The sequence below is a fragment of the Sparassis crispa genome, assembly GCF_003851025.1.
Source record: "Sparassis crispa DNA, contig_000008F, whole genome shotgun sequence".
In the NCBI taxonomy this organism is placed as follows: Eukaryota; Fungi; Basidiomycota; class Agaricomycetes; order Polyporales; family Sparassidaceae; genus Sparassis; species Sparassis crispa.
This window is the reverse complement of record NW_020939755.1, coordinates 674,440-696,386: the sequence shown is the minus strand read 5'-3', so window position 1 is coordinate 696,386 and position 21,947 is coordinate 674,440. Positions and strand designations below refer to the sequence as shown.

Sequence of the window (21,947 nt, the reverse complement as noted above, 5' to 3'; positions counted from 1 at the left end):
CCTGTCCTCTCTTCCAGTTGAACGTGAAGCATCACCGTCCCCTGAGACCTGTGCATCTTACATTATGGCCAACAGGGCAGAACGCGATAAAGCGCTCGCCGCGCTCAAAGTTGCCAGGGAAGGCGGGCGTCGAGAGTGGAAGGTACTGTTCACTGTCCTCCATGATTACCTAGCTTCTCATTCGTTTTCCAGGAGGAAGAAAACGTTGCGATATACGACATTGTCTCAGATGATCAGTACAAGACCATTGTTCAAGGAAGGCTTGCGAAGGACGATTTCGTGGTCGATGACGGCGTGCGAGGTTACATGGATAATGGTGTCGATGACTTCGAACAGGCTGAAGAGGAGATGGATAGCGATGATGACATGAGATATGGGCGGTGTACGTGCTCTCATGATCGTCTCATTACATTGCTGATGGAGGTGCAGCGAGGAAGGGCAAAGTCGACGGGAAGGCGAAAGCGAAGGCGAAGCCAAAACCACCGCCCCCGGCCGTAACACCGAGCATCAGTGCTTATAGACCCGTAGTCTCTGCAGCACAGGAGACTGACTTCATGACTTCACTTTTGGGCGACATGGACGCCCTTCCCGCCCAACCCAGTGGGAGTTCGCGCAAGCGCAAAACCCGACCGGAATCTGTATACGACCTACCGAGAATATCGCCTGCTCGTGCTATAGGCGAATACAGGGACACCTATCCAGATAAATTTGACGCCTCTTCTGATGGAATTCCCCAAGACAGTGTCGAACCGTCAAGCGATGACCAGTTTCTCAGCCCAAAGAAGAAGATTAGGACCGAGGCCATTGACATGACACCAGCCACTAGGAAATTTGAACGAATGGACTTCCATAGCGAAACGGACGAAGGTGACACCTCGTTTGATGGTCTGGACATGGACGCGTTCATGGACGTGGACGACGAGGACATCAATGGTGACGCGCCACTCAAATCCGTGCTGAAAGACTTGAATGTCCAGAAAAGGCCACTTGAGTCCATTGATGGAAGGCTCAACGTTCAGGACAAGAAAGCCAGACAGGACGACACCCCATCGTGGCTCTCTGTCTACGATTCTCTCAGCGTCGCGCCTGACGATACTTTGGGACCGCTTTCCACATCTGTATCTACATCTGCAAACTCCTCAAGTGCATATGTTCTTGAGGAAGATGGTTCTCTACGATTCTTTTGGCTTGATTACCTCGAACATGAGGGACATCTCTACTTCGTGGGAAAGACACAAGACAAGGTCTCGAAGGCCTGGTTGTCGTGTTGCGTCACTGTCGAAAACCTGCAACGCAACTTGTTCATCCTACCCCGAGAGCGGCGCATGCAGGAGGACGAAGCCGGAGATACCTACGAGACTGACGTGGTGCCCGAGATGAAGGACATTTATGAGGACTTCGATCGTGTTCGCAGAAAGGCTGGGATCAAGCGCTGGAGATCGAAGTTTGTCAGGAGGAAATATGCCTTCGGAGAGAAGGACGTGCCCAAAGGAGAGGCGCAATGGATGAAAGTTGTTTATGGTTTCGACGGTAGGTTGCTCGCATGTTTGTCGCAATATGGCAGTTCTGAAGTCGTCACAGAACCACAACTCTCGAACAACGTGTCTAGCCCGAACTTTTCACGCATCTTCGGTACCAACACAAGCGCATTCGAACTGCTAGTATTGAAGCGCAGAATAATGGGTCCATGCTGGCTGCAAATCAAGAAGCCTCATCTAGAACACAAGGGAGTGCGTGAACCAATTCCCTCCTTTGGTACTTTAGGCTGACGTGCAGACGTGTAGGTCTCTTGGTGCAAAGTCGAAGCAACAGTATCGGACTCGAAAGATATCAATCCATTTCCCGAAACGGATGCCAAAGCTCCCAGGGAAATACCCCCATTAACCGTGATGAGTCTTAGCCTTAAAACGATTGTCAATCACAAGCAGAACAACCGAGAGATTGTGTGTGCCACGGCGAGGATCTGGTCGAACAGTATGTTCACATATCTGTCTTCGCGGTGCAGTCATGCTAACTAGGATATCATTTCTAGTACAAATCGACGATCCTACGCCTCCGGAAGCTCTCCCGTGTTCCGTGCGTACGTTTGTTCGACCGTTGGACCGCTTCCCGCCGAACTTCGAAGTACGCGCCGGACGCAATGGCAAGGGCGTCATTTCTCCCATGAAGAACGAACGGATGTTGCTGAACAGCTTGCTTGGTTCGTATTCTCTGACCCTCAGACATTTCCCGACTGAAATAGTGGCACTACTAGTGACTATTCACAAAGCAGACCCTGATGTTATCGTTGGGCACGAATTCCTGGGTGTCTCTCTGGATGTTCTACTCCACCGCATGAGAGAGCTGAAGGCAGACCATTGGTCACGAATTGGCCGTTTCAGGCGATCGAGGTGGCCGAATATCGGTAGGCAAGGGAGCAACCTCCGGTTCGTTAACGGGAGGTTGGTCTGCGATCTTGCTAGTGACAGTGCAAAGGTGCAAAGAGCATCCATGCGTTGAAAGCATACGACACTCACGGATCTGTCTATCGTTAGGGCATGATATCGTCCACTACGTGGTCACTCACAGAAATGTGCAAGACACATCTCAAGAGTGATAGGCAGGATATCGACCCAGACGACACTGCCAGCTACTTCGATAGCGGTGTCAGTTCGCCAGACAGACTCCTCACCTTCGTCCGGCATTGTGAGCTAGACGCTCACTATCAAATGGCGCTCGCCGCTAAGGTGCAGATGCTTCCTCTGACGAGGCAACTTACGAATTTGGCCGGAAACTCTTGGTCAGTTGTTTTCGCTGTTCAGCATACTTTGAAAATGACCGGAGATTTAATGTAGGAACAAGACTCTCAATGGCGGACGTGCTGAACGGAACGAGTACATCTTGTTGCACGAATTCCATCGCTTAAAGTACATCTGTCCTGACAAGCTGTTCGGCAAGAAGGCTGCCACTGCTGAAAAGATCGAGGCACAGGATGACGATGCGGAAGGAGGTAAGACGACTAAAGGCAAGCGGGATAAGTACAAGGGTGGTCTTGTTTTCGAACCTAAGCGTGGATTGTGGGATAAGTTTATACTCGTTATGGACTTCAACTCCCTGTACCCGAGTATCATCCAGGAGTACAACATCGACTTCACCACTGTCGACAGGATAGAGGATGAGGTGAGTGCACGTATAGTTGGGGAAACTGTGATATGCTGATGAATGAACTGATCAGGAGGGTGAAGAAAAAATCCCAGAACCGCCGAGTCCTGAGGTTGCCCAGGGTGTTCTTCCCCGTCTCATTGCTACTCTCGTCAACAGACGTAGGCAGGTCAAAAGTCTAATGAAAGACCGCAAAGCGACACAATCACAGTTGCTTCAGGTACTATCAGTCATATCACGGGCGGTGGCGTGCCACTGATCATTTTCTGCAGTGGGATATCAAACAGATGGCATTGAAGCTTACAGCGAACAGTATGTACGGTTGTTTGGGATTCGAGTACTCCAGGTTCTACGCCCGCCCCCTCGCTGCCCTCACGACGTTCAAGGGTCGTGAGATTCTGACGCATACTCGTGAACTAGCAGAGAGTCTACAGCTTGACGTGCGTGGGGTCAAAGTTGTACTTGAAGGCTCTTCTGATTACGTTCGCAGGTTGTCTATGGAGATACGGACTCGGTCTTCGTTAATTCCAACGTCACTGAACTTCCAGAGGCACTCAAGATATCAGCAGAATTCAAAAAAGCGGTTAATGATCGTTACAAGCTCTTGGAGATTGACCTCGACGGTATCTTCCAACGTTTGCTCCTGTTACAAAAGAAGAAGTATGCTGCCATCAAGGTCGAAGATGGTGGACGAACATCCACAGAGGTGAAGGGGTTGGACATGAAGCGCAGAGAGTATTGCGCGTTATCTAAGGCGGTGTCTCAGTATGTCACCGTTTCTTCTGGGAATGTGCGTTAACCAACTCGTTTACAGATACGTACTAGACCAGATTCTGTCAGGAGAGGCGACCGAAACTGTCGTTGAACGAATACACGAGTATCTCACAACTATGGGCGAGGATATTCGCGCAGGCAAGGTCAAGTTGGACGAGTTCATCATCTTCAAGGTTGATATTATTTCGACCACTTCTGATCGTCATGCTAACCAGTGGGGATAGCGACTCGGAAAAAACCCAGAGGACTACCCTGATGCTAAGAGCCAGCCACATGTCCAAGTCGCTCTGAGGATGAAGGCGAGGGGTGGCACCGCTCGATCGGGTGATGTCATCCCCTACGTATTTTGCGTAGGTGAGAGCGGCGAAGTAGGCAAGACCGCGCAAGCTGAGCGGGCGAAGCATCCCGACGAGGTACGAAGGGCAAGCGACGAGTTGAAGATTGGTGAGTCCGTCGGAGGCCTCGGACATGAATAGAAACTGAAAATGTATCCAGACTACGAACATTATCTGGCACACCAAATCTTGCCTCCGATCGAACGTTTATGTGAACCTATCGAAGGGACCGACCGGTCGCGTTTGGCCGAGTGCCTGGGTGAGCAGTGGACCACTGAACACAATGCTGCGATATCCACTTCTAACTTGATATGTCTCAGGACTCGATGCAAGCCGATACCGCAGTCCGGCTGAGGCGGAAGAACGAGCGTTCGGCACACTGGATTCATTGATGTCAGATGCTGAGAGGTTCAAAGACACAGATCCGTTCGTTGTGCGATGTCGCTCGTGCCAGGGTGAGGTTGCCTTCGCGCCCATCAGTGACAGAGAGGTGCGTTGCTTGGTCCCTCATCAGATTCGGCAGCCGTGGGCTCATGTCTTATGATAAAGGCTTCGTTGCTACTCCCTGCGGGCCCGACATGTCCTGGGTGCCATGGCAGATTAGGCACGGCTAGTCTGCAGGTGCAGCTGGAGACGCAGATCCGGGAACACATCGCGAAGTACTATGAAGGTTGGACTGTCTGTGATGATCCTACATGCGGTAACCGGACGCGGATGATGGGTGTGTATGGGCGAAGATGTCTCCGGCATGGATGCCGCGGTGCAGTGATGTTCGAAGTAAGTCGTGTGGCTCCGTCCAGCATGAGAAACTAGTACTGACGAGTCGCAGTACTCGGACGCGGAACTCTACACTCAGATCCGGTTCTACCTTTCTCTGTTCAGTGCGGAGAAGGCGTTGAAGAGTGCAACGGGGACGAGATTAGGTGTGAATCCTTCCAGCCAGCTAGCGAAAATCAACATTGACCCTCATCTTGATGTAGACGAAATACGGGCCTTGGTCGATCTGCAAGCCGATTTCTTGCAGGTCATGACCGACACTGTGGAAAAATATCTCGACCAGTGTGGGCGCCGGTGGGTGAACCTGACTGGACTTTTCTCTTTCATGAAGATATAACTTGTCTTCGACAACCGCTATGAAACCTGTCTCTCATGCTCTGCATTCATCATAAACTGTTGTATCAATAATACCCCGCATAGCTTTCACAATGGATATCGTTGAACATCATGACTTTGTCTCGGATGCAGATCGTCCAGGGATATCGCGAGTTGTGGAATATGCGCGTCGGTAATATAGCAAGGGGGATGTCCGTAGATCTTTCTCGTCTTCTTTTGGTTCAGGATCAGTAAGTAATTCCACTCGTGTCACTCTGGCGATGAAGAGCTCCGATGCGACACCCTCGCCCTCCCATACCGTCTCCTCATTACTCCGGCCCTCTAGCAACTCCAGGTCGTGCAACGGCCACGACGCCGCCACAAGCTTACAAGAAAGCGCGCCAACAGAGTCCTTCAACACGGGAAGGCCCTCCGCAGAGAGAAAATATGGAGAACCCGCGAACGGGTCCGGATGCAGATCTGGACGGGCGAAGCGCACGGCAGTATCAACCTGTGCGGCGGAAAGGATGTTGACGACCATATGTGACGCGACCGGGAGAGATACGTGTGCGGACTTGAGGGACATCGCCATGCGCGAGGGTATTCGGAGAGAGAACGCGACGAGGGGGTATGGGTCCAACGCGATGGAGCTGAAAGAAGATAGTGTCGCGCCGTGAAAGCGGGAGTGGCTGTGTAGGACATTATGTTGCGCGCCTGACGGCATGAGTGATGTCACCACGGCTACTGGCTGCGCGGTCTCGCGAAGCAGGTTGCGGAGGTCCTGGCGGATGACTTCCGGTGTTTGGAACGTGCTATGAGGTGCTCGCAAAACACTCTGCAACACTTTTTTTAACTTCAGGTTTGCATGGCGCAAACTCATGATCTATGGTTCACAAGCCGTTTTGCAGGCTTACAAGATTGGTTGTTCTGACCGGTGCCGGGGGGGGAGAGACGATATGCGAAACACCTATCGCGACAACGCATTAGATGTACGCGAAATACATCAAGGTGAAGTAAGACGGCGCGTACCTGTCCGCCGTTTTACTGGAACTTATTCAACAGACGTGACGGTGGCAGGTCCAAAGCTCATGTGACCAGGTGGTTGTTGCGGTTTATTTGTAGTTATTAGAATCGGAAGCCTTTGCCCAACAAGGAACGTGATTCGTGAATTGCCAGTTCGATTGCGAGATTGACTAACTTGGTAGATGCCATCAGAGTCCGAGCCCTCATGTCTATTCTCCATTTCTTCTTCACGGAGCTTCGTACCTGGGAGCTTTGCTCTCCGAGGGGAAGTTATGCCGAACAATGCCGATAAAATGATTAAGAGCGGTCACTTGTCTGTCAGGTGCTGCAGAGCGTCTGCGCAAGGTGGATGAATGACTCGGAGGCTCGGGATTGTTGGCTATGTCCGACAATTTCTTTGTCACGCGCAGATCGTTGACCATTGGGTGGCTCAAGGTTTTTCCTTCAGGCGGGCCCCCGGAGCGGCATCTTGGAGGGGCGTCTCCATCGTATCGCCCAAATGCGGAAATGAGACTATTTTGTCTCTGGATGCTTCTCCCATGCGATCACAGGATATAAATCAGCCTGGCGTCTTCGCAATGCCTCAGCTCCCCTTCGACTGTCTCTTTACCTCTCGCCTCCTTCTCCACCATGTCCCGCGACGAAGAAGCGACCCTGGCCGATGAGAGAACTTCCGAGCTTGTTATCCATGGTTTGGAAGATGTTCACGAGCCGATAGACCCTCGCATCAGCCCTTCCGATAGACCCGCAAGCGAAGTTCTTGACGAGAGTTATACCCACCAATTCAGCGACTATATGCACCATCGAGATCACCATCATGCGCACGATCATCATGACGAGAGCGATCTTGAAGCGCAGAGAAGTAGCATTGAGAAGCACCTTGCAAAGGTGGAGTCTCACCCAGAATCCCAGACAAAACCCGAAGAAGAACCGCTCTACGTCAGTTGTGCCTGTTTCGAATGCTTTGAACGATCTAACATGCACCGTTCATCGTAGATCGAGTTCGACAAGGGGGACAAGCGAGACCCTGTGAACTTCTGTGACAAAAGGAAATGGATGATCACTCTTAGCGCTTGCTGGTTCTCAGTCTTGGTCGGTGAGTGAACCTGTGCTCCCAGTTGTCACGAATCTGCAGAGCTGACTTTGGCACAATCAGCCTCTTCTAGCGCCGCGTATGCGCTTGGTTTTCCTTCCATGATGCGTGACCTGAATTGTACCGAATTTCAAGCTACCATAGGACTCTCGTTGTATGCACTGGGTTTTGGCATCGTCCCTCTAGTGTCGGCGTCGTTCAGTGAGGAGTTTGGACGACAGCCGTTGTATCTATGGAGCGGTGTCGGTTTTGTGCTAATGCAAATCATGACTGCTCTGTCAGTGTGCCCTCTTCTTGTCTTTATCCTGTTGTTCACTTTATCTTGCAGTGCCAAAAATGTACAGACTGTAATGATTGGCCGCTTCCTGGCTGGTGCATTTGGATCTACAGGTTCCACTATGGTTGGTGGTACCGTTGCTGACATATGGATGCCCCATCAGTGCGTACATCACACTTCGCTTAGTAACTCAGTGCAAACCCGTAGATGGGCTTCAGGCGTGGATTCGCGATGTCCATGTTCACGACAGCCGCAATCGGTGCAATTGGACTAGGTCCAGTAGCTTCAGGTTGGATCGAGCAGAACCGTCATCTTGAGTGGCGCTGGATTCAATGGATTCATGTCATGTATGGTAGTATGGATCACTTTATATGTATTGTATTTTTTGGCTTAATCTCATCCTGCAGATTCTCCGGTGTATTCGTGCTTTTGAATCTTACCTTAATGAAAGAAACACGGGCGTCGGTGCTGCTCGTACGCCTGGCCAAGAAGATGCGTAAGGAGACGGGCGATCACCGCTACCGTGCCCGCGTGGAAGATGAGCGTGCTAGCCTCACAACGCTCATCTACATCTCTTGCACTCGACCAATTTGTGAGTGGAAGTCTACATGATTCGGACGGCATCATGTTAACGCCCTGCGCAGATCTGCTGATTACGGAGCCGGTTGTCTTGAGCTTCACTGTACGACTATTTGACTTAATACTCATGCGTCGCACTGACGACCACATTTTATAGCTTTGGATAGGATTTGTTTGGGGTATTCTCTACACCATGATTGAGTGGGTAGACGCTCTTGTTTCAGTATCTTCCAATAATCTTACTTCTCTGCATAGGTCTATCGGTCCCGTTTTCCAGAAACTCCATGGGTTCAACTCCGGTGAAACAGGGACAGTTTTCTCTTGTCTGATGTGAGTTAATCCATGCTCCCGCCTGGCAGCATCTGAAGATGTTATCAATAGTCTCAGTTGTGTTCTGGGTGTCATTGGCAACGTCTGGCAGGAACGACTGTACCTGTCAGTACTTCGTCTTCGCGACCTGTCGATGTCAAGGTCTGATTTAATTTAACTCCCTAGAAAATATGTCGAGATGCGCGGACCGGAAGCTCGGTTGTTCGCCCCTTGTGTAGCGGCCATTGTGTTCCCCGCTGGACTATTCATCTACGCATGGTCAACATACTCACATGTTTATTGGATCTCTCTCTGCGTGGGGATCGTGGTATGTAGTTTAAATCTGAGCGCAGTCCTAACTACTGACAGGGAGTACTAGCTCATTATGTGGGCCCTCTGGGTCGTGTACCTGGCTGTGTTCACGTATATAGCGGACTGGTGCGTGCTTTCGCGTGTCTCGATGATCTCCCAACCTGACCAGGACGTCCACCAGCTACGGTCCATTCGCATCTTCTGCGCTGGCAGGGCAAAGTCTATTCCGTGAGCTCTCCATCGTTGTTGTTAGAAGAATTGCCGCTTACTCTGCACACAGGTAATCTGATGGGCATGGCCTTCCCGCTCTTCACGCAGCAGATGTTCGCCCGCCTGACGTACCACTGGGCGAACACGCTGTTCGCCTTGATCGCTGTCGTCCTGATCCCGATCCCCTACGTGAGTCTCACCATCGCGTCATCGGTGGGGCTTCGCTGATGCACACGACCAGGTTCTGTTCTTCAAGGGGCCGGCCATTCGTGCTCGCAGCAAGTTCGCGAAGCAGGTCATGCAGGAGCTCAGCAAGCCGTGACGCAATGCTTATCAGCAGGGGACTCACAGTTACAGTTCATAATTAGTCACACACCACCCATATCGGTCTTCATTGGGAGATGGTGAGCCCGTCGCGGGACATATTTTCTTATTTCTTCCTGAGCTGTAAGGCCACTTGCACCGATTAACGGCTTATGATTCATTACATAGACTAGCATATCACCGCTGTAGCACTAACCTTAGACTGTGCATGTTCGTTCGCATGCATTCATGAACGTGAGCTTTGTCGGAATTTTCGATGACCTCTCCGCTTCTAGATCAATATCGCCGCTGCGTTGAGTTGGGCTTGTGCATTCACGCCATACTTCTAACTCCTCCCGGGAACGCATCGAGGTGTGAGGCGGGCCCGTAGTAGGGTAAGACGGTCCTGCAGATTTCATGGGTGCGCACGGAGCTTGAAACAAAGAAGTTTCCTGAAAGTGGGGGTTAGAGTTCAAATGTTCCTAGCTAATCTAGCGCTACTGCTATAGAGACGTCGATGTACACAACGACACTGGACCTACCCGCTGCCAGTCAATCATCCCTGTGTCCATGGATCCTCAAGAGTTCAACGCGGTCCGGCCTGTCTTCAGGGACGTACTGGAGACATCTCTCGATGAATGCTGCAGCGTTCACCAACTCGCGAGAGTCCTCCACAGCCTCTGAGTTGCGGATGAGTTCAGCCTGCGTGGACGCCAGCGTCGGCGCATCGACTGATAGACCGCACAGGGCAGCGCTCACCGTCGGCGCTCGGAAATTGGTCTCGATTCATAGAGTCAGTCAGGAATTCTGCGGGGGACGGGTGTCCATGTATCCACATGATACGCAGCAGATGATCGTCGTCCACAGTGACGCCTTCGGATGGGTTATCTTTGGAGGTAAATAGACGTGATCCAGTCAACAACTCAAACGCCTAAGGACATGCCCGGGAAAGAGGAGAGATGGCTGATGAGGGATCGAGACACACCAGGCGTCCGACTGCCCACACGTCGACCTTTTAACTAATTAAATCCGCAACTCAGGATGAAAGAGACATCCGAGGGGTGCGCTTCAAGTACCTAAAATTGGTTCCTCGATTGCGTAATAGATTCCGGAATCAGGCGTCTTGCTTTCATTTTCATTGTCTCTAGCTGCACGGTACCAAACCCATAAGCTGATGGAAGAGACATCTGACGAGTGGCATATAGCACTGACATTAGTCCCACCGTTTGCATACATACCGAGGCCTGGCTAGGCGTGAGCAGTGCCGGCCTGAATCAGCGACGTCCGTCTCCGGTTGATCAGCTTGCCATTTGGCACACGATCTTGGTCTGATTGCAGGAGTGCTCACGGTACTGTTACTGCAGATCTAGTCACTATCATCTTGTGAGTGCCAAATCATTCGATGGACGCGATCTGTCACGAAGCATGTCACGTCTGCGCACGTGCTCGATCGCGGTTGACTGCGCGCGCTTAGCTAGCCTTCTATCCAACAAGCAAAGTCGAACACACCTGCTGTATACAACCATTGTCTCTGTCTAGACAACCGTTTGTTTGTGCCCGCTTCACGCCATTTTAGGGTCGCATCTACTGATCTTCATTGTCCCCGCATAGATCTGTCACGCGCTTGGCCACGCAGGGTCCCCGATATTTAACGAGCTTTCCAACCTTTGCGGTATGCATCTTCATCCACCATGTACGCCCAAGGCACTCCCACTAAAGTCGTTCTCCCTACACACAGCGTACACAGCGCTCAACCCAGCGGTAAAGTCGACGAAAATCGACAAGTTCTTCGACAAGAAATGTGGCGAAAATTCATCACGGTTCCCTCGAGCGACTTCTTGGAGAGATTCCTCCCACGTCCTGTTGGTCTGACCCCTGGAAATTATGCCGGCGCATTCAACAAGATGCCTCGGGAAGGCGATCGTGAAGAATCGCTGTATGAACCATTTGTATGTTTGCATGCCACCCTTTATTATCCTTCCAGTGGCCCTGATCACCATTACAGTGCAAGTGTCTAGTGGCTCTGTGTCCAGGTTATAAGTGCGTATCGACAGCGAATGCACCTGATAGGGACGAGAAATTCAAACAGAAGGTGGATGCCGCACTGTTCCTCGAGGAAGAAGCTCCGACGGACGGGAGACAGCACTGGGCGCAGCAGCGGATTTCTTTTGAATTCAAGAGATATTCTGGTAGGGATGACCCGTTTGATGAAGAGAAAGAGGGTTACGAGCACGATACGTCGTATGGGGACCGAACCCGAGGCCAAGCCATTGCGTACGCCGCTGAAATATTCGCTCGCCAGTTTCGGACGTTCTGTTTCACAGTCCTCATTCTTGGGAATTGTGCTCGCATTGTGCGCTGGGACAGATCTGGTGCTGCGTTTACGGAGAAGTTCAACTACAAGCGGAATCCAGAGATTCTCGGCGAATTTTTATGGCGTTTCTCGCACCATCAAGCCAAAGAGCAAGGGTACGATGAATCTGCGACTTTGGTCACAGAAGGATCGGAAGACCACGTTCTGATGAAGCAATACGCAGAGACGAAACTGGAGTTTGGAGATTACATTCGGGAATACTTTAAGACCTCGTTCGACGCCGGGTGGCCTTTGTGGAGGTTAAAGGTTGACGATGAGTCGTCCCCGGAAGGAGACCACGGCAATGACCCTGGCAAATCGCATGTGGGCACCAGTGCGCGTACGGCATCTGGAGTTTCTACTGTGCCGCGTTCCACATACTATCTCGTTGGCAAGCCACACTTCCTCGCTAACGGTATGGTGGGTCGGGGCACCCGTGGGTACGTCGCCCTCGATTGCCAGACTCGCAAGTTCGTTTTTCTCAAAGACGCGTGGAGGGTCGATCACGTCGACATCGAGAAGGAAGGCGATGTGCTACGGAAACTTAACGACGCGAGTGTCAAGAACGTCCCCACCCTTGTTTGCCACGGCGACGTGCTCGACCAACAGACTTTGACGCAAGCCGTTTGGGAAGAAGTTAATGGGCCGACACCAGCGGCAAGACGTCCGTTGAAGAAGCATACTCATTATCGCCTTGTGGTTAAAGAAGTTGGTTATCCTCTTGCTGAGTTCAAGGAAGGTTTTGAGCTCGTCAAGGTTGTATATGACTGCCTGATAGGTTTGTGGTGTACACCGTATGCGCTGTCTGCTTGTTCACTCTGATATTGCAGCTCATCAACAAGCGTATGAAAAGCTTCATCTTCTTCATAGGGATATCAGCGTAGGAAATATCTTGATGATGGAACAGGAAGGCGAGGAGGTCCGAGTTGGATATCTGTGTGACTGGGAGCTGTCCAAATTAGTTTCCGGAGGGAATGTGCTTCAGGCAGCGAGACAGCCCGATCGTACGGTGCGTGGTCTATGCTTGCGGTGCGATTTGTGGTTGACTCTCTTGTCTAGGGTACCTGGCAATTCATGTCTGCGCTGTCACTGCGAAACCCGTACAAGCCCAGCACGCTCCAAGATGATCTCGAGTCATTCTTTCACCTTCTCTTGTACATGGCCATTCGATTCTTGCCCCATACCATTTCGGACGTGGGGTCTTTCATATACCACTACTTCGATGCCTCGAAGTCGCATCAAGGACAATTCTACGTCTGTGGAGACAAGAAGTGGTCTACAATGAAAAATGGGGACCTCTCAGATGATGGCGAACCTATTGAATTCGGAATCAGCTCGACCTATCCGTTGAATTCTCTCCTGGGAACATTACTGGGATACTTCAAAGGATACTACGCCGTAGTTGCGCAGGATCTGCCATATCTATTGCAGCGCCCTAAAGTAGGCCCTGCGAGCAGCAATATCATTACTGCCAATTTGAAACGTAGGCCGACTTATCTCCCTCCAACTTTTCAGAATGAAGTCGCCTCCATGAATGCCACCAAGGTTACTCAGGCTATCGAAGTACAGATGAAAGAGAATCGGGAGATGGCGCAGCAATTAAACAGCCATAAGAGAATCTGTGGCCACTTCGAAGAAATCATTCGATCGGACTCCTGGTTAGAACTGGACAAGACGACGGATAACTTACCAAAGAAGTACAATCTCGTTAAAGAGACGGAAGGAGTCCGTGATTCAACCAATCGGACCTCGCTAGGGAACGTTGACGTGCATGGGCTGAGCACGAAGATGATGTCGTTGTCCCTGAATTGTACACCAAAGATGCTGCCAGTCGCGAGTGACGCCCAGGAACGGGTTTGCCCACCCCTACTTCCCCAGAAACCCCGCAGCGTGGCCCACTCGAATCCAACAGAATCCTTTCATACAGACCCCCACTTATCCGTATTGTCGCTCGACATGTTCGGACCTACGGAATCAGATCCAGTGGCTCAGCCTCCTACTCCCCCTCAAGACCATGTTTCGCATTCCACGAATGCGAAGAATGCACAGTCGTCGCCATTTTGGAAGCGCACATGGAGTTGCACTGTTCAATGAACCTAAGACTCTCCCCAACGAGCTGGCGGTGGGTCGTAAGCTCCTTCGTCTCGCCGTCTTCATATTTGCGTTTCCTTCCCACTCTATATGCTCCATGCCCCAGGTTGCGTCTGCGTCTTGGACGTCCGTCGCAACTGTAGTATTATTAACGTTATCTATCTAGACCGTGTATTTCTCATGTGTTTATTAGTTTGCTCCTTGTCTATTTTATCCATCTGCCAATGGATTACGGTTGTCGATGCTTCGTCTGTCTCACACCCTGTCCAAGTAAGTGTATATCCCTTGATGATCAAAGCTGATGCATGATGTCTCAGGAGTACGGCTGCATCTGCAAAAGTGAATTATTTACTGTATACCAGCCTCTAGATCTTTTATGTATGTTCCACTACGACTGCCTCGTCTACACGGTCTCAATACTATGTAAGCCCGTCTAGGAAGACAATCGCTATGTGGGATTCTGTTGAAATGCTGGATCTAATAGATCTCTCAACGGTGGACGCACGACGCGTTTCGTCAGCCAGAATGTTTAGGTATTTTCTAGCCGAGCTCAGACAGCTCTGTATGTGCTCCTGTCCGGACGGACTTCACTCAAGGCTTTCAAACGCTGACATTCTGTGAGCTGCTCAGAATCTTTATCTTCGGTCGGCGACAATAATCTTCCGGCCCTAGTAGTAAATAGACCGGTTTGCAGATCTTTCATGTGCGGAGGCACAGGCTCTATGTCGAATTCATGCTCCAAAGTACAAGCTGGTCTAGACTCTACTACTACTGCAGGATTTAGAGTTCAGAAATGGGAGACGTTCTCAACTTAAGCACATGTCCGCAGGCATCCGATTTGCTACACTGACATGCAAAAGGATTTGTTCAAGATGACTCTCTGGTAGAACGATCCTCTCGAACTGTGATGGACCACTTTGCTGATTTGACTGTGCTTAGGTTGAGTGCAAGTGTTCTGTCCGAGTCGGGGATGCAATCATGACTTTGATGTCTGATTTGACGGACGACGAATTGGGACGGCATATCCCTACTATTATGATAACAGTTACCCATATATCGTTTAGTCCTTTTATTCAATGTCATTAGAGTGTTTGCAGCCGCGGCTGCCCTCGTTGTAAGGGCCCCTTGCCTTTCTGGGAGTCATGGACCCTCAGGTGCACACAGATGGATCTGATGATTTGGTGACTGTCGCTGCCGCGCACACTCGAGGCTACGACGCCTTAACCAGCCTCAATCACGGTGAGATTCCTTCGTGTTAATCGCCCTAAGATGCTACCTTGTTAAGGTATATGCTAACATGTCACTCTGAAAGGTACAATTCATAGCGTTCTTCACGACTGACAACGAGTTGTCGCTGTCCACAGTAGTAGAAAGGCAGGTGCCCAAGTATGCAATCAATCGTAAATTTTTTTTAAGAACCAGCCTGGGTACTTAAACCTGAAGCCTCTGCTGTTTCTCTGACACAGCTCCTCCCAATCACGCGAGTCGCATCCCGTCACGTCCAATAAAGCCGTCCCGACTCTAGTCGCCCCTGACTCTACCCTCCGAGTTGGCACAGATACTCCTGTGGCTTTCAAGTATCCGGAAAAGCCCGTTGGTCTTCCGGCAGCGCTGTTACCCTCGGATGTCCCGGCACTCATGGAGATTTACATCGGGGACGAGGCTGGAGTCGACCACAGTCGTTACACCATAGTTCATAAAATGGGATATGGATCATACTCAAGCGTTTCGCTTGCTCGTGATAAACAGTACGTGTGCCGTGGAGTTACCCGTTGTCTCATCGTCACTGATTTCGCTTCGTTTGAGAAGTCCAAGTATGTCAAGATCTGTTGGAGGTGTGCGGATTAGCAATCCGGCATCTACGGAAAGGTCCGGGAAAGGTCCGTAGGGTTAGGATTAGTAAGGACAATGTCTCGAGAACAGTCTGGTAGTTTCTAGTCTTTTAGTTTACAGTATATAAGGAGCTCAACAGGCTTCTATGTAGTTAAGCCAATTTCTATCCTCTTCCACTCGTAGCCCGAGGCGCAGTTGCTTACAGGTTATGAGCCCCGTGCTCACACTAGTTCACATCTAATCTCTCCCTCATATCTTATCACTCGATCTTATCACGCAAGATGGCATCGCTAAATCCCCATGTCAAGCTCCCGACCCTCACGGGAGATAATTACTATGACTGGAAATTTGCGGTTTCCATGGTCATGCGGCGCAACGCGTGCTGGGATGTTGTGAGTGGAAAGGTGTCGAAGCCTGCCGAAGACAAGTTGGGAGACTGGCCGAAGAAAGCGGAAGATGGACTCACACTGATCGGGCTCACAGTCGATCCGAGCCAGTACGGCTACATTCGTGATTGCGCGGATGGACCGGCGGCATGGAAAGCATTGGCGGCGGTCTACGAGAAAAATAGCCGCGCGAACCGAATCGCCCTCAAGCGTCAATTCTACAATTTCGTGCATGATCCCAAGTGTCCGATCCGGGATTACATCAGCGGCATTACCGATTTGGCAGCAAAGTTGAAGGGCATTGGAGTTGCGCTCGAAGATGAAGATGTTACTGATGTCCTTATATTCAATCTACATGAGGACTACTCTAATATCGCGGGCACACTCACAGCCACCAAGGGTGATCTGAAGATAGCAGATGTGACAGGTGCTCTAGTCGACGAAGAAGGACGACGCGGAGGATTGCCTAAAGCGGACGATGAAAAAGAAGTCGAGAATATGGCATTATTCGCGCAGAAAGAACGTGACAGAAATCGTAACGTGGAATGTTACAATTGCGGAAAGCGTGGTCACATTGCTCGTGATTGTCGCTTACCGGGCAGGTACAACGAAAAGAATTCGGCAAAGGCCGAGAAGGCATCGGTTGCCTTTGATTTGCGAGACGTTGCATTTTGAAGGGTTAGGGTTACCGTGGGAATCAAGGGAGGTACCTTGGGAATGAAGCATTGGCTCTGCTGTTGTGGTCGAAGGATCTGGCGGGATGGTAGCAGGAGGCTCTCTTGTCACGAGCATAGGGCTCCCACAGCATATAGCGAGGTACAGGATTTCCAAGTATGGATAGCCGATGATTTTTGGAGATGCCGAATTGAAGGGGTGTGTTGGAGGTGTGCGGATTAGCAATCCGGCATCTACGGAAAGGTCCGGGAAAGGTCCGTAGGGTTAGGATTAGTAAGGACAATGTCTCGAGAACAGTCTGGTAGTTTCTAGTCTTTTAGTTTACAGTATATAAGGAGCTCAACAGGCTTCTATGTAGTTAAGCCAATTTCTATCCTCTTCCACTCGTAGCCCGAGGCGCAGTTGCTTACAAGATCCTTACGAGACAAGCTACGAAGCTTGTTGAGACTGAGTTCACGAAAGAGCCACGCATCCTCGGTTCTACTAGAGGATTCGCGTCCAGTTCAACAGGAAAGGTGCAGACAAATGTTTTAAGCTGTACGACAGCTATGTCTTCAGACGGCAAGGAACGATACTGGCCCACATCTCTGCTTGGTTACGGAGCTTCTCGGAATAGATCTCAGTCGCTTTCGTAGACAGTTTCCGCGGAGAGCTTTGCCGCTACCCCTCCTGAGGCTCTCCCTGAGGCATCTTCTGATCGGCCTAGATTTCATTTATTATAGCTGCATGCTGACGCACATGGGTGAGTGGAATGGTTTTCTTGGCCTCGAAAATGCTAAAGTTTGCACATAGATCTGAAGCCAGACAACGTAATGCTTCTCCTTTTTCGGACGAGGAGATCACGGTGCCCTCCGAAGTACTGTGCTTCCATGTCGGTTTTGGGTCACGAAATCCGTCCCATAGTCAGTCAACCACTGCGCCCTGCAGGAACCCATGGATAAACTGGTTTTCAACCTCGCCGAGTTTCGGGCACGGTGAGACTGGCATTTTTGGTTTGCAGCGTTACTTAATTCGCTGTGTTCACAGCCCAGATCTGCGGGGAGGAAGTGACAGACGTTATCAGTCCCAAGACGTTCCGTACCCCGGAAGTTATCTCGCAATGCGGATGGAACCTCGAATTCAAGGTCGACGTTTGGGCCGTCGGATGCCTGGTGCGCCACGATCCCCAGCAGCCGTCTCTCTTCTTGACGGAGTGTCTCTTTGAGACGTTTGAGCCGTTGACTGGATCGCAGCTGTTTACTCCCGAAGACAACCCTTCCGAAAGCGTCACTGCAGACGACGATCATCTGCTGCATATCATACAGATTCAAGGCTATCATATCTCTTCCGAATTCCTCGCCGACTCCCCGAATCAAGACCAATTTTTCAACGCCGATCATGGTGAGTCTATCAGCGACCAACGATTCGACGCAAGGCGCAAGACCTGTACACAGGTACGATGATACACGTGCCCACGAAGGTCGATCCTAGGACAATAGCTGAGCACATACGCGACTCCGAGACCGTGGACGACCCTCGCGAGTTGGCGGTGGCTGCAGTGTTCATCGAGTGTCCCTGAAGACAGGCCAGATGCCGAGGTCCTTATGGAGAATCCCGTGGCTTCAAGGGTAGATCGAGTGTTTCTGTGCAGAGTTTCAAGAGTTTTGGAACACGGTGGTACCGCGAAGGCTAACTTCTCGGTCTCTCATTGGCCACCATTTAAATGGATTCTCGAAGCAGCGAAAACGTGGTCCCCCGAAGGCAGACTACAGCAGGAGGAGGGTGTGACTAGGTCGCGATATTAGGTAAGTTTATGTCTTCGAACGCTGCTCTTCGTGCAGGTGCCACCAAGTTGGCCATTAATATTGAAGACACATTGAAGACGCACTGAGCGTTAGTGCGATTTAGGCTCATCAACAGTTTCGGCAGTCAGACTATACATAGGTATAGTGCCCTGCAGTGCCAGCAGGCTCGGCACCTCGAGGATCACATGACAAGATTCATCGTGAAGAAAAATCGACAGCAGGGTTCATAATTCACGGGCAGCATTCTAAATGTGCTGCGGTGACTAGCATGAGTAAGTACATAACAACAGCCACACTGACAAGAGGGAACAAGGAATCCAAATTACTCAGTACAATATCTGGTATGTAAATTCGGGTACATAACAGCCATCCTTCCGTATATCAGCACTGCTTCGGACAACGAAACGCACCGGCGAATTGGGGATCTGGTCCAGATAACGGGCATGATCGCAAAGGGAACGATCGCGGGCAAAGCCAACTCCCGCGAGGCTCAGAGCCAAAGCACGAGTTCACTGCACGTTGGCCTGGTTCTCCGTGGTTTCCGCCGCAGTGGTCTGGAATCCGGCCCAACTCATGTGCTTGCTAACGGGCGCCCCGCGCTCCGACTCGCTGAAGCGACCCCAGTTCACCCACCACTCGTCGGCGGCGTCGGCGGCGTCGTAGCCGAACACCTCCGCGATCTCCTCGAATTGCGCCTTGAGGGTGCCCTCGTCCCACTCGTCCAGCTCGCGGCTCACGCTAGCGTTGCGTGCATCGCGCATCGGCCCAGGCGGCATCGCGACCAGATGCGCGTTCGCGATGTCTGCAACTTTGACCGCCTTGCAGCGGCCCTGCCGCAGCTCCTGGTATGCGCTGATGAAGGAGGGTGCCTGCAGCCAAGACTTCAACCGCCCGAACAGCGTCCCGAACACGACAGCATCTTCCACGGCCATGGCTGCGCCGTGAGAGCCCCCGGGCTGAATCGCGTAGATGATAAGTGTGCATTGCCGCCTGTGGAGCGGGAGCGACTTACAAACCATGGATGTGCTGCCTCGCCTATCAGCACGATCCGCCCCGTCTCGTCCGCCCAGTCCTCGATCGCGTCGTCTGGGCGCTCCACGAATCTTGTTCGGATTAGGCTCGATGTCATGTTCAGCAGCCGTTGCATTCTGAAATGAACCACGTTGACCATGTCACGACTGGTCTCAACCGCAACGGCTGAGAGGGCTTACCTCTGCGAATGGCCTTGATTCTTGTAATTCACGCTGTCCGTGGGGACCTTCTCATCCCACCCTTCGTCTCCACCTTGGCAGTCATATTGGTCGCCCAGATGCGAATACAAGTGGAATCCGAATTCCCGCTTGCCTCGCTACAGGGATCATATCAGACACGTCGTCGACGAGCGCTAGAAGTGGCACCTACAACTCTGTGTACTAACGAAAATCATGTGAATACGCTCATCTGCTAGGGTAAAGGAAAACTTACTACACATACTGCGATCCGAGCCCATGAAGATGGGCCACTGCATTACACACCGTCAAGCTCAACGACACACGGTCTATCCGGAAACACACTCACATCGTCATTCTCGCCGTAAATAGGCTGGAGCTCCGGGTAGGCAAGCATCTTCTCCGTAGGCACGACGCCCGTATAAAGCGTCATTTTCGGAACCTTCTCCTCATCGGGCCCCCAAATAACTTCTCTAATAAAGCTATTCGGGCCATCTGCAGCGATGAGAAAGTCCGCTGTAAGGACCTCCCCAGAGCTCAGCGAGACGCTCGGATTAGGTAGCGCCTCAGTCCCCTGGTGAATGGCTACAACCGAGGTGTTGAAGTCTGTTTGTACGCCCACAGATATAGCGAGCTCATATAACATGCGATGACAGTCGGCATGCTGCATCAGAAATTCAGTTACTGCGAATGCAGCGGTAGCGCGACGGACGCACGTGCATGACGAGAAACTCGCCGCCTGCTTCCGCCATTACGGCAGGCGTCCAGTGCAGGTGTCCAACGAGTTCGCCCGTTATCACTGCGACAAACGAAAGCTTATCAGCCAAGCACTCGAAGTAAAATTGACAACGCGTAATAATCAAATAGCGATAGATTATTCGCTTCGCTACCACTACGATAGAGAGCCCTGTTTCAGAACTGCTGCAAGCGGTTAAGAAATCGGCACCAGGTGATTATCAAGAAGAATCACGGTCGTTGTTCAGCCTGAGCTTCGACGTATTGCCATCGACAAGTGCGAATCAGAGTCTGAGCCAATCAGCAATGGAGGGCTTCCTAGCCAATGAGATCTCCTTCAGCGAAGGCCAGATCGTCGATACATCTCGGCACGGGGAACACCGGGGGACGAAAAAGGCAGCAAAAGGAAGCCGTTGCGCGCTAAGCCCGACTTCGGAGCCTGAAGACTGCATGTGCAATGTACGCCCACACAGGAAGAACAAAGCAATGCCCAAAGACGCTAGCGCACTCGGCTAGCCCCTCGTCACTCCCACACGCTCTGCAGCTACGCGGATGGCCGACACAGACAGCGGACATGTATACAAGAGCACTCACTGTCGAGGAAGGGAGATCGTGTGCAACGTGTGGTGACCCGGGCGAGCTCCTCGGGGCCAACCCATCGTCGGAGAATTTTGCTGAGGTTGGGAGGAACCCGCAGGGGCCCTGAGGGCGCAGTGAGGTCGTGTTTATCGATGACGCGGACGCGATGACCGGACTGTGCGAGGACGAATGCAACGGCAAGGCCGGCAATACCTGAGGGGAGCGGGTTAATGAGAAATTTTGGACAACAGACGCGCAGAAACGCGCAGAAAAACTGGACGAGGGAAGAGAGAACAAGATGCTGAGGTCGATGGCCGCGCTACCTGGATTGGTAGAGGGATCTCCCAAAACGTCCGTCATGGTGCGTCGTGAAGGCGTAGACGAAGGACGGGGGTAGGATGATAGCACTGAACTGAGGGGTCCATCTGTAACCACGGAAAAATGAGGGACACGCACCGCCACCGGATACGAGAAAATCGAGACGCAGAAGAGGCCCCGGACTCTCAGAACGGACCATGATTCTTGAGGAGGGAGAGGAGGAAGATGCAGGCTTTGAGAGGGAGATATATGTTGGTGGAAGAGAGGAAGTTGCGCATGACAGGTCGGATAAAGACTGGACGCCGCGTATCACCGTGACGTTAACCTAGACCGGGCAAAGTCCGCTGGTGCTTCGCGGATGCGATGGCAGCTTCGCTTGTTGCAGATATCGACCGCGTAAATTCGCAGTAGAGTTAAACTTCCTGCAGCGATATTCGCAGTTGGATATTCGTTTGCGCTCTGTCAACTGGCCTTCCGATCTGCAATCAGCTCCCGACTGAACCTTAGCGCACCGATTGTGATCAACCTTTTCCTCCC

The 21,947-nt window shown here is 51.5% G+C and overlaps 7 protein-coding genes across 7 annotated transcripts; 4 read left to right on the top strand and 3 right to left on the bottom strand.

Annotated features, from left to right (window-relative positions):
• Nucleotides 1-64: 64 nt before the first annotated feature.
• On the top strand, nt 65-5,364 carry SCP_0902290 (DNA polymerase alpha catalytic subunit; the record flags this gene model as incomplete). Its single annotated transcript, XM_027761462.1, has 19 exons — nt 65-142; nt 193-382; nt 430-1,530; nt 1,582-1,730; nt 1,785-1,974; nt 2,033-2,200; nt 2,255-2,475; nt 2,535-2,779; nt 2,835-3,159; nt 3,215-3,361; nt 3,414-3,581; nt 3,632-3,906; nt 3,956-4,088; nt 4,140-4,359; nt 4,411-4,509; nt 4,571-4,740; nt 4,800-5,027; nt 5,080-5,173; nt 5,231-5,364. The coding sequence occupies 19 exons, from the start codon at nt 65-67 to the stop codon at nt 5,362-5,364; spliced, it is 4,335 nt and encodes a 1,444-aa protein (XP_027617263.1).
• Nucleotides 5,365-5,472: 108 nt separating this feature from the next.
• SCP_0902280 (hypothetical protein) lies at nt 5,473-6,066 on the bottom strand (the record flags this gene model as incomplete). The annotated part of the gene is made up of 1 exon (XM_027761461.1): nt 5,473-6,066. One exon carries the CDS (start codon nt 6,064-6,066, stop codon nt 5,473-5,475), a length of 594 nt encoding a protein of 197 aa, XP_027617262.1.
• Nucleotides 6,067-6,995: 929 nt separating this feature from the next.
• Nucleotides 6,996-9,467, top strand: SCP_0902270 (Uncharacterized MFS-type transporter; the record flags this gene model as incomplete). Its single annotated transcript, XM_027761460.1, has 15 exons — nt 6,996-7,304; nt 7,362-7,461; nt 7,522-7,735; nt 7,787-7,897; nt 7,954-8,082; nt 8,143-8,327; nt 8,380-8,417; nt 8,472-8,515; nt 8,570-8,644; nt 8,696-8,749; nt 8,810-8,951; nt 9,003-9,061; nt 9,117-9,163; nt 9,216-9,334; nt 9,387-9,467. The coding sequence occupies 15 exons, from the start codon at nt 6,996-6,998 to the stop codon at nt 9,465-9,467; spliced, it is 1,707 nt and encodes a 568-aa protein (XP_027617261.1).
• Nucleotides 9,468-11,139: 1,672 nt separating this feature from the next.
• On the top strand, nt 11,140-13,895 carry SCP_0902260 (predicted protein; the record flags this gene model as incomplete). The annotated part of the gene is made up of 4 exons (XM_027761459.1): nt 11,140-11,397; nt 11,454-12,579; nt 12,632-12,810; nt 12,861-13,895. The coding sequence occupies 4 exons, from the start codon at nt 11,140-11,142 to the stop codon at nt 13,893-13,895; spliced, it is 2,598 nt and encodes an 865-aa protein (XP_027617260.1).
• Nucleotides 13,896-15,286: 1,391 nt separating this feature from the next.
• On the bottom strand, nt 15,287-15,532 carry SCP_0902250 (hypothetical protein; the record flags this gene model as incomplete). Its single annotated transcript, XM_027761458.1, has 1 exon — nt 15,287-15,532. One exon carries the CDS (start codon nt 15,530-15,532, stop codon nt 15,287-15,289), a length of 246 nt encoding a protein of 81 aa, XP_027617259.1.
• A 474-nt stretch (nt 15,533-16,006) lies between these two features.
• On the top strand, nt 16,007-18,344 carry SCP_0902240 (hypothetical protein; the record flags this gene model as incomplete). Its single annotated transcript, XM_027761457.1, has 6 exons — nt 16,007-16,774; nt 17,509-17,528; nt 17,579-17,760; nt 17,813-17,937; nt 17,992-18,166; nt 18,220-18,344. 6 exons carry the CDS (start codon nt 16,007-16,009, stop codon nt 18,342-18,344), a joined length of 1,395 nt encoding a protein of 464 aa, XP_027617258.1.
• A 735-nt stretch (nt 18,345-19,079) lies between these two features.
• SCP_0902230 (FAD/NAD(P)-binding domain-containing protein) lies at nt 19,080-21,609 on the bottom strand (the record flags this gene model as incomplete). Its single annotated transcript, XM_027761456.1, has 9 exons — nt 19,080-19,526; nt 19,583-19,718; nt 19,782-19,918; nt 19,972-19,982; nt 20,035-20,071; nt 20,128-20,442; nt 20,495-20,577; nt 21,108-21,305; nt 21,549-21,609. 9 exons carry the CDS (start codon nt 21,607-21,609, stop codon nt 19,080-19,082), a joined length of 1,425 nt encoding a protein of 474 aa, XP_027617257.1.
• Nucleotides 21,610-21,947: the final 338 nt, after the last annotated feature.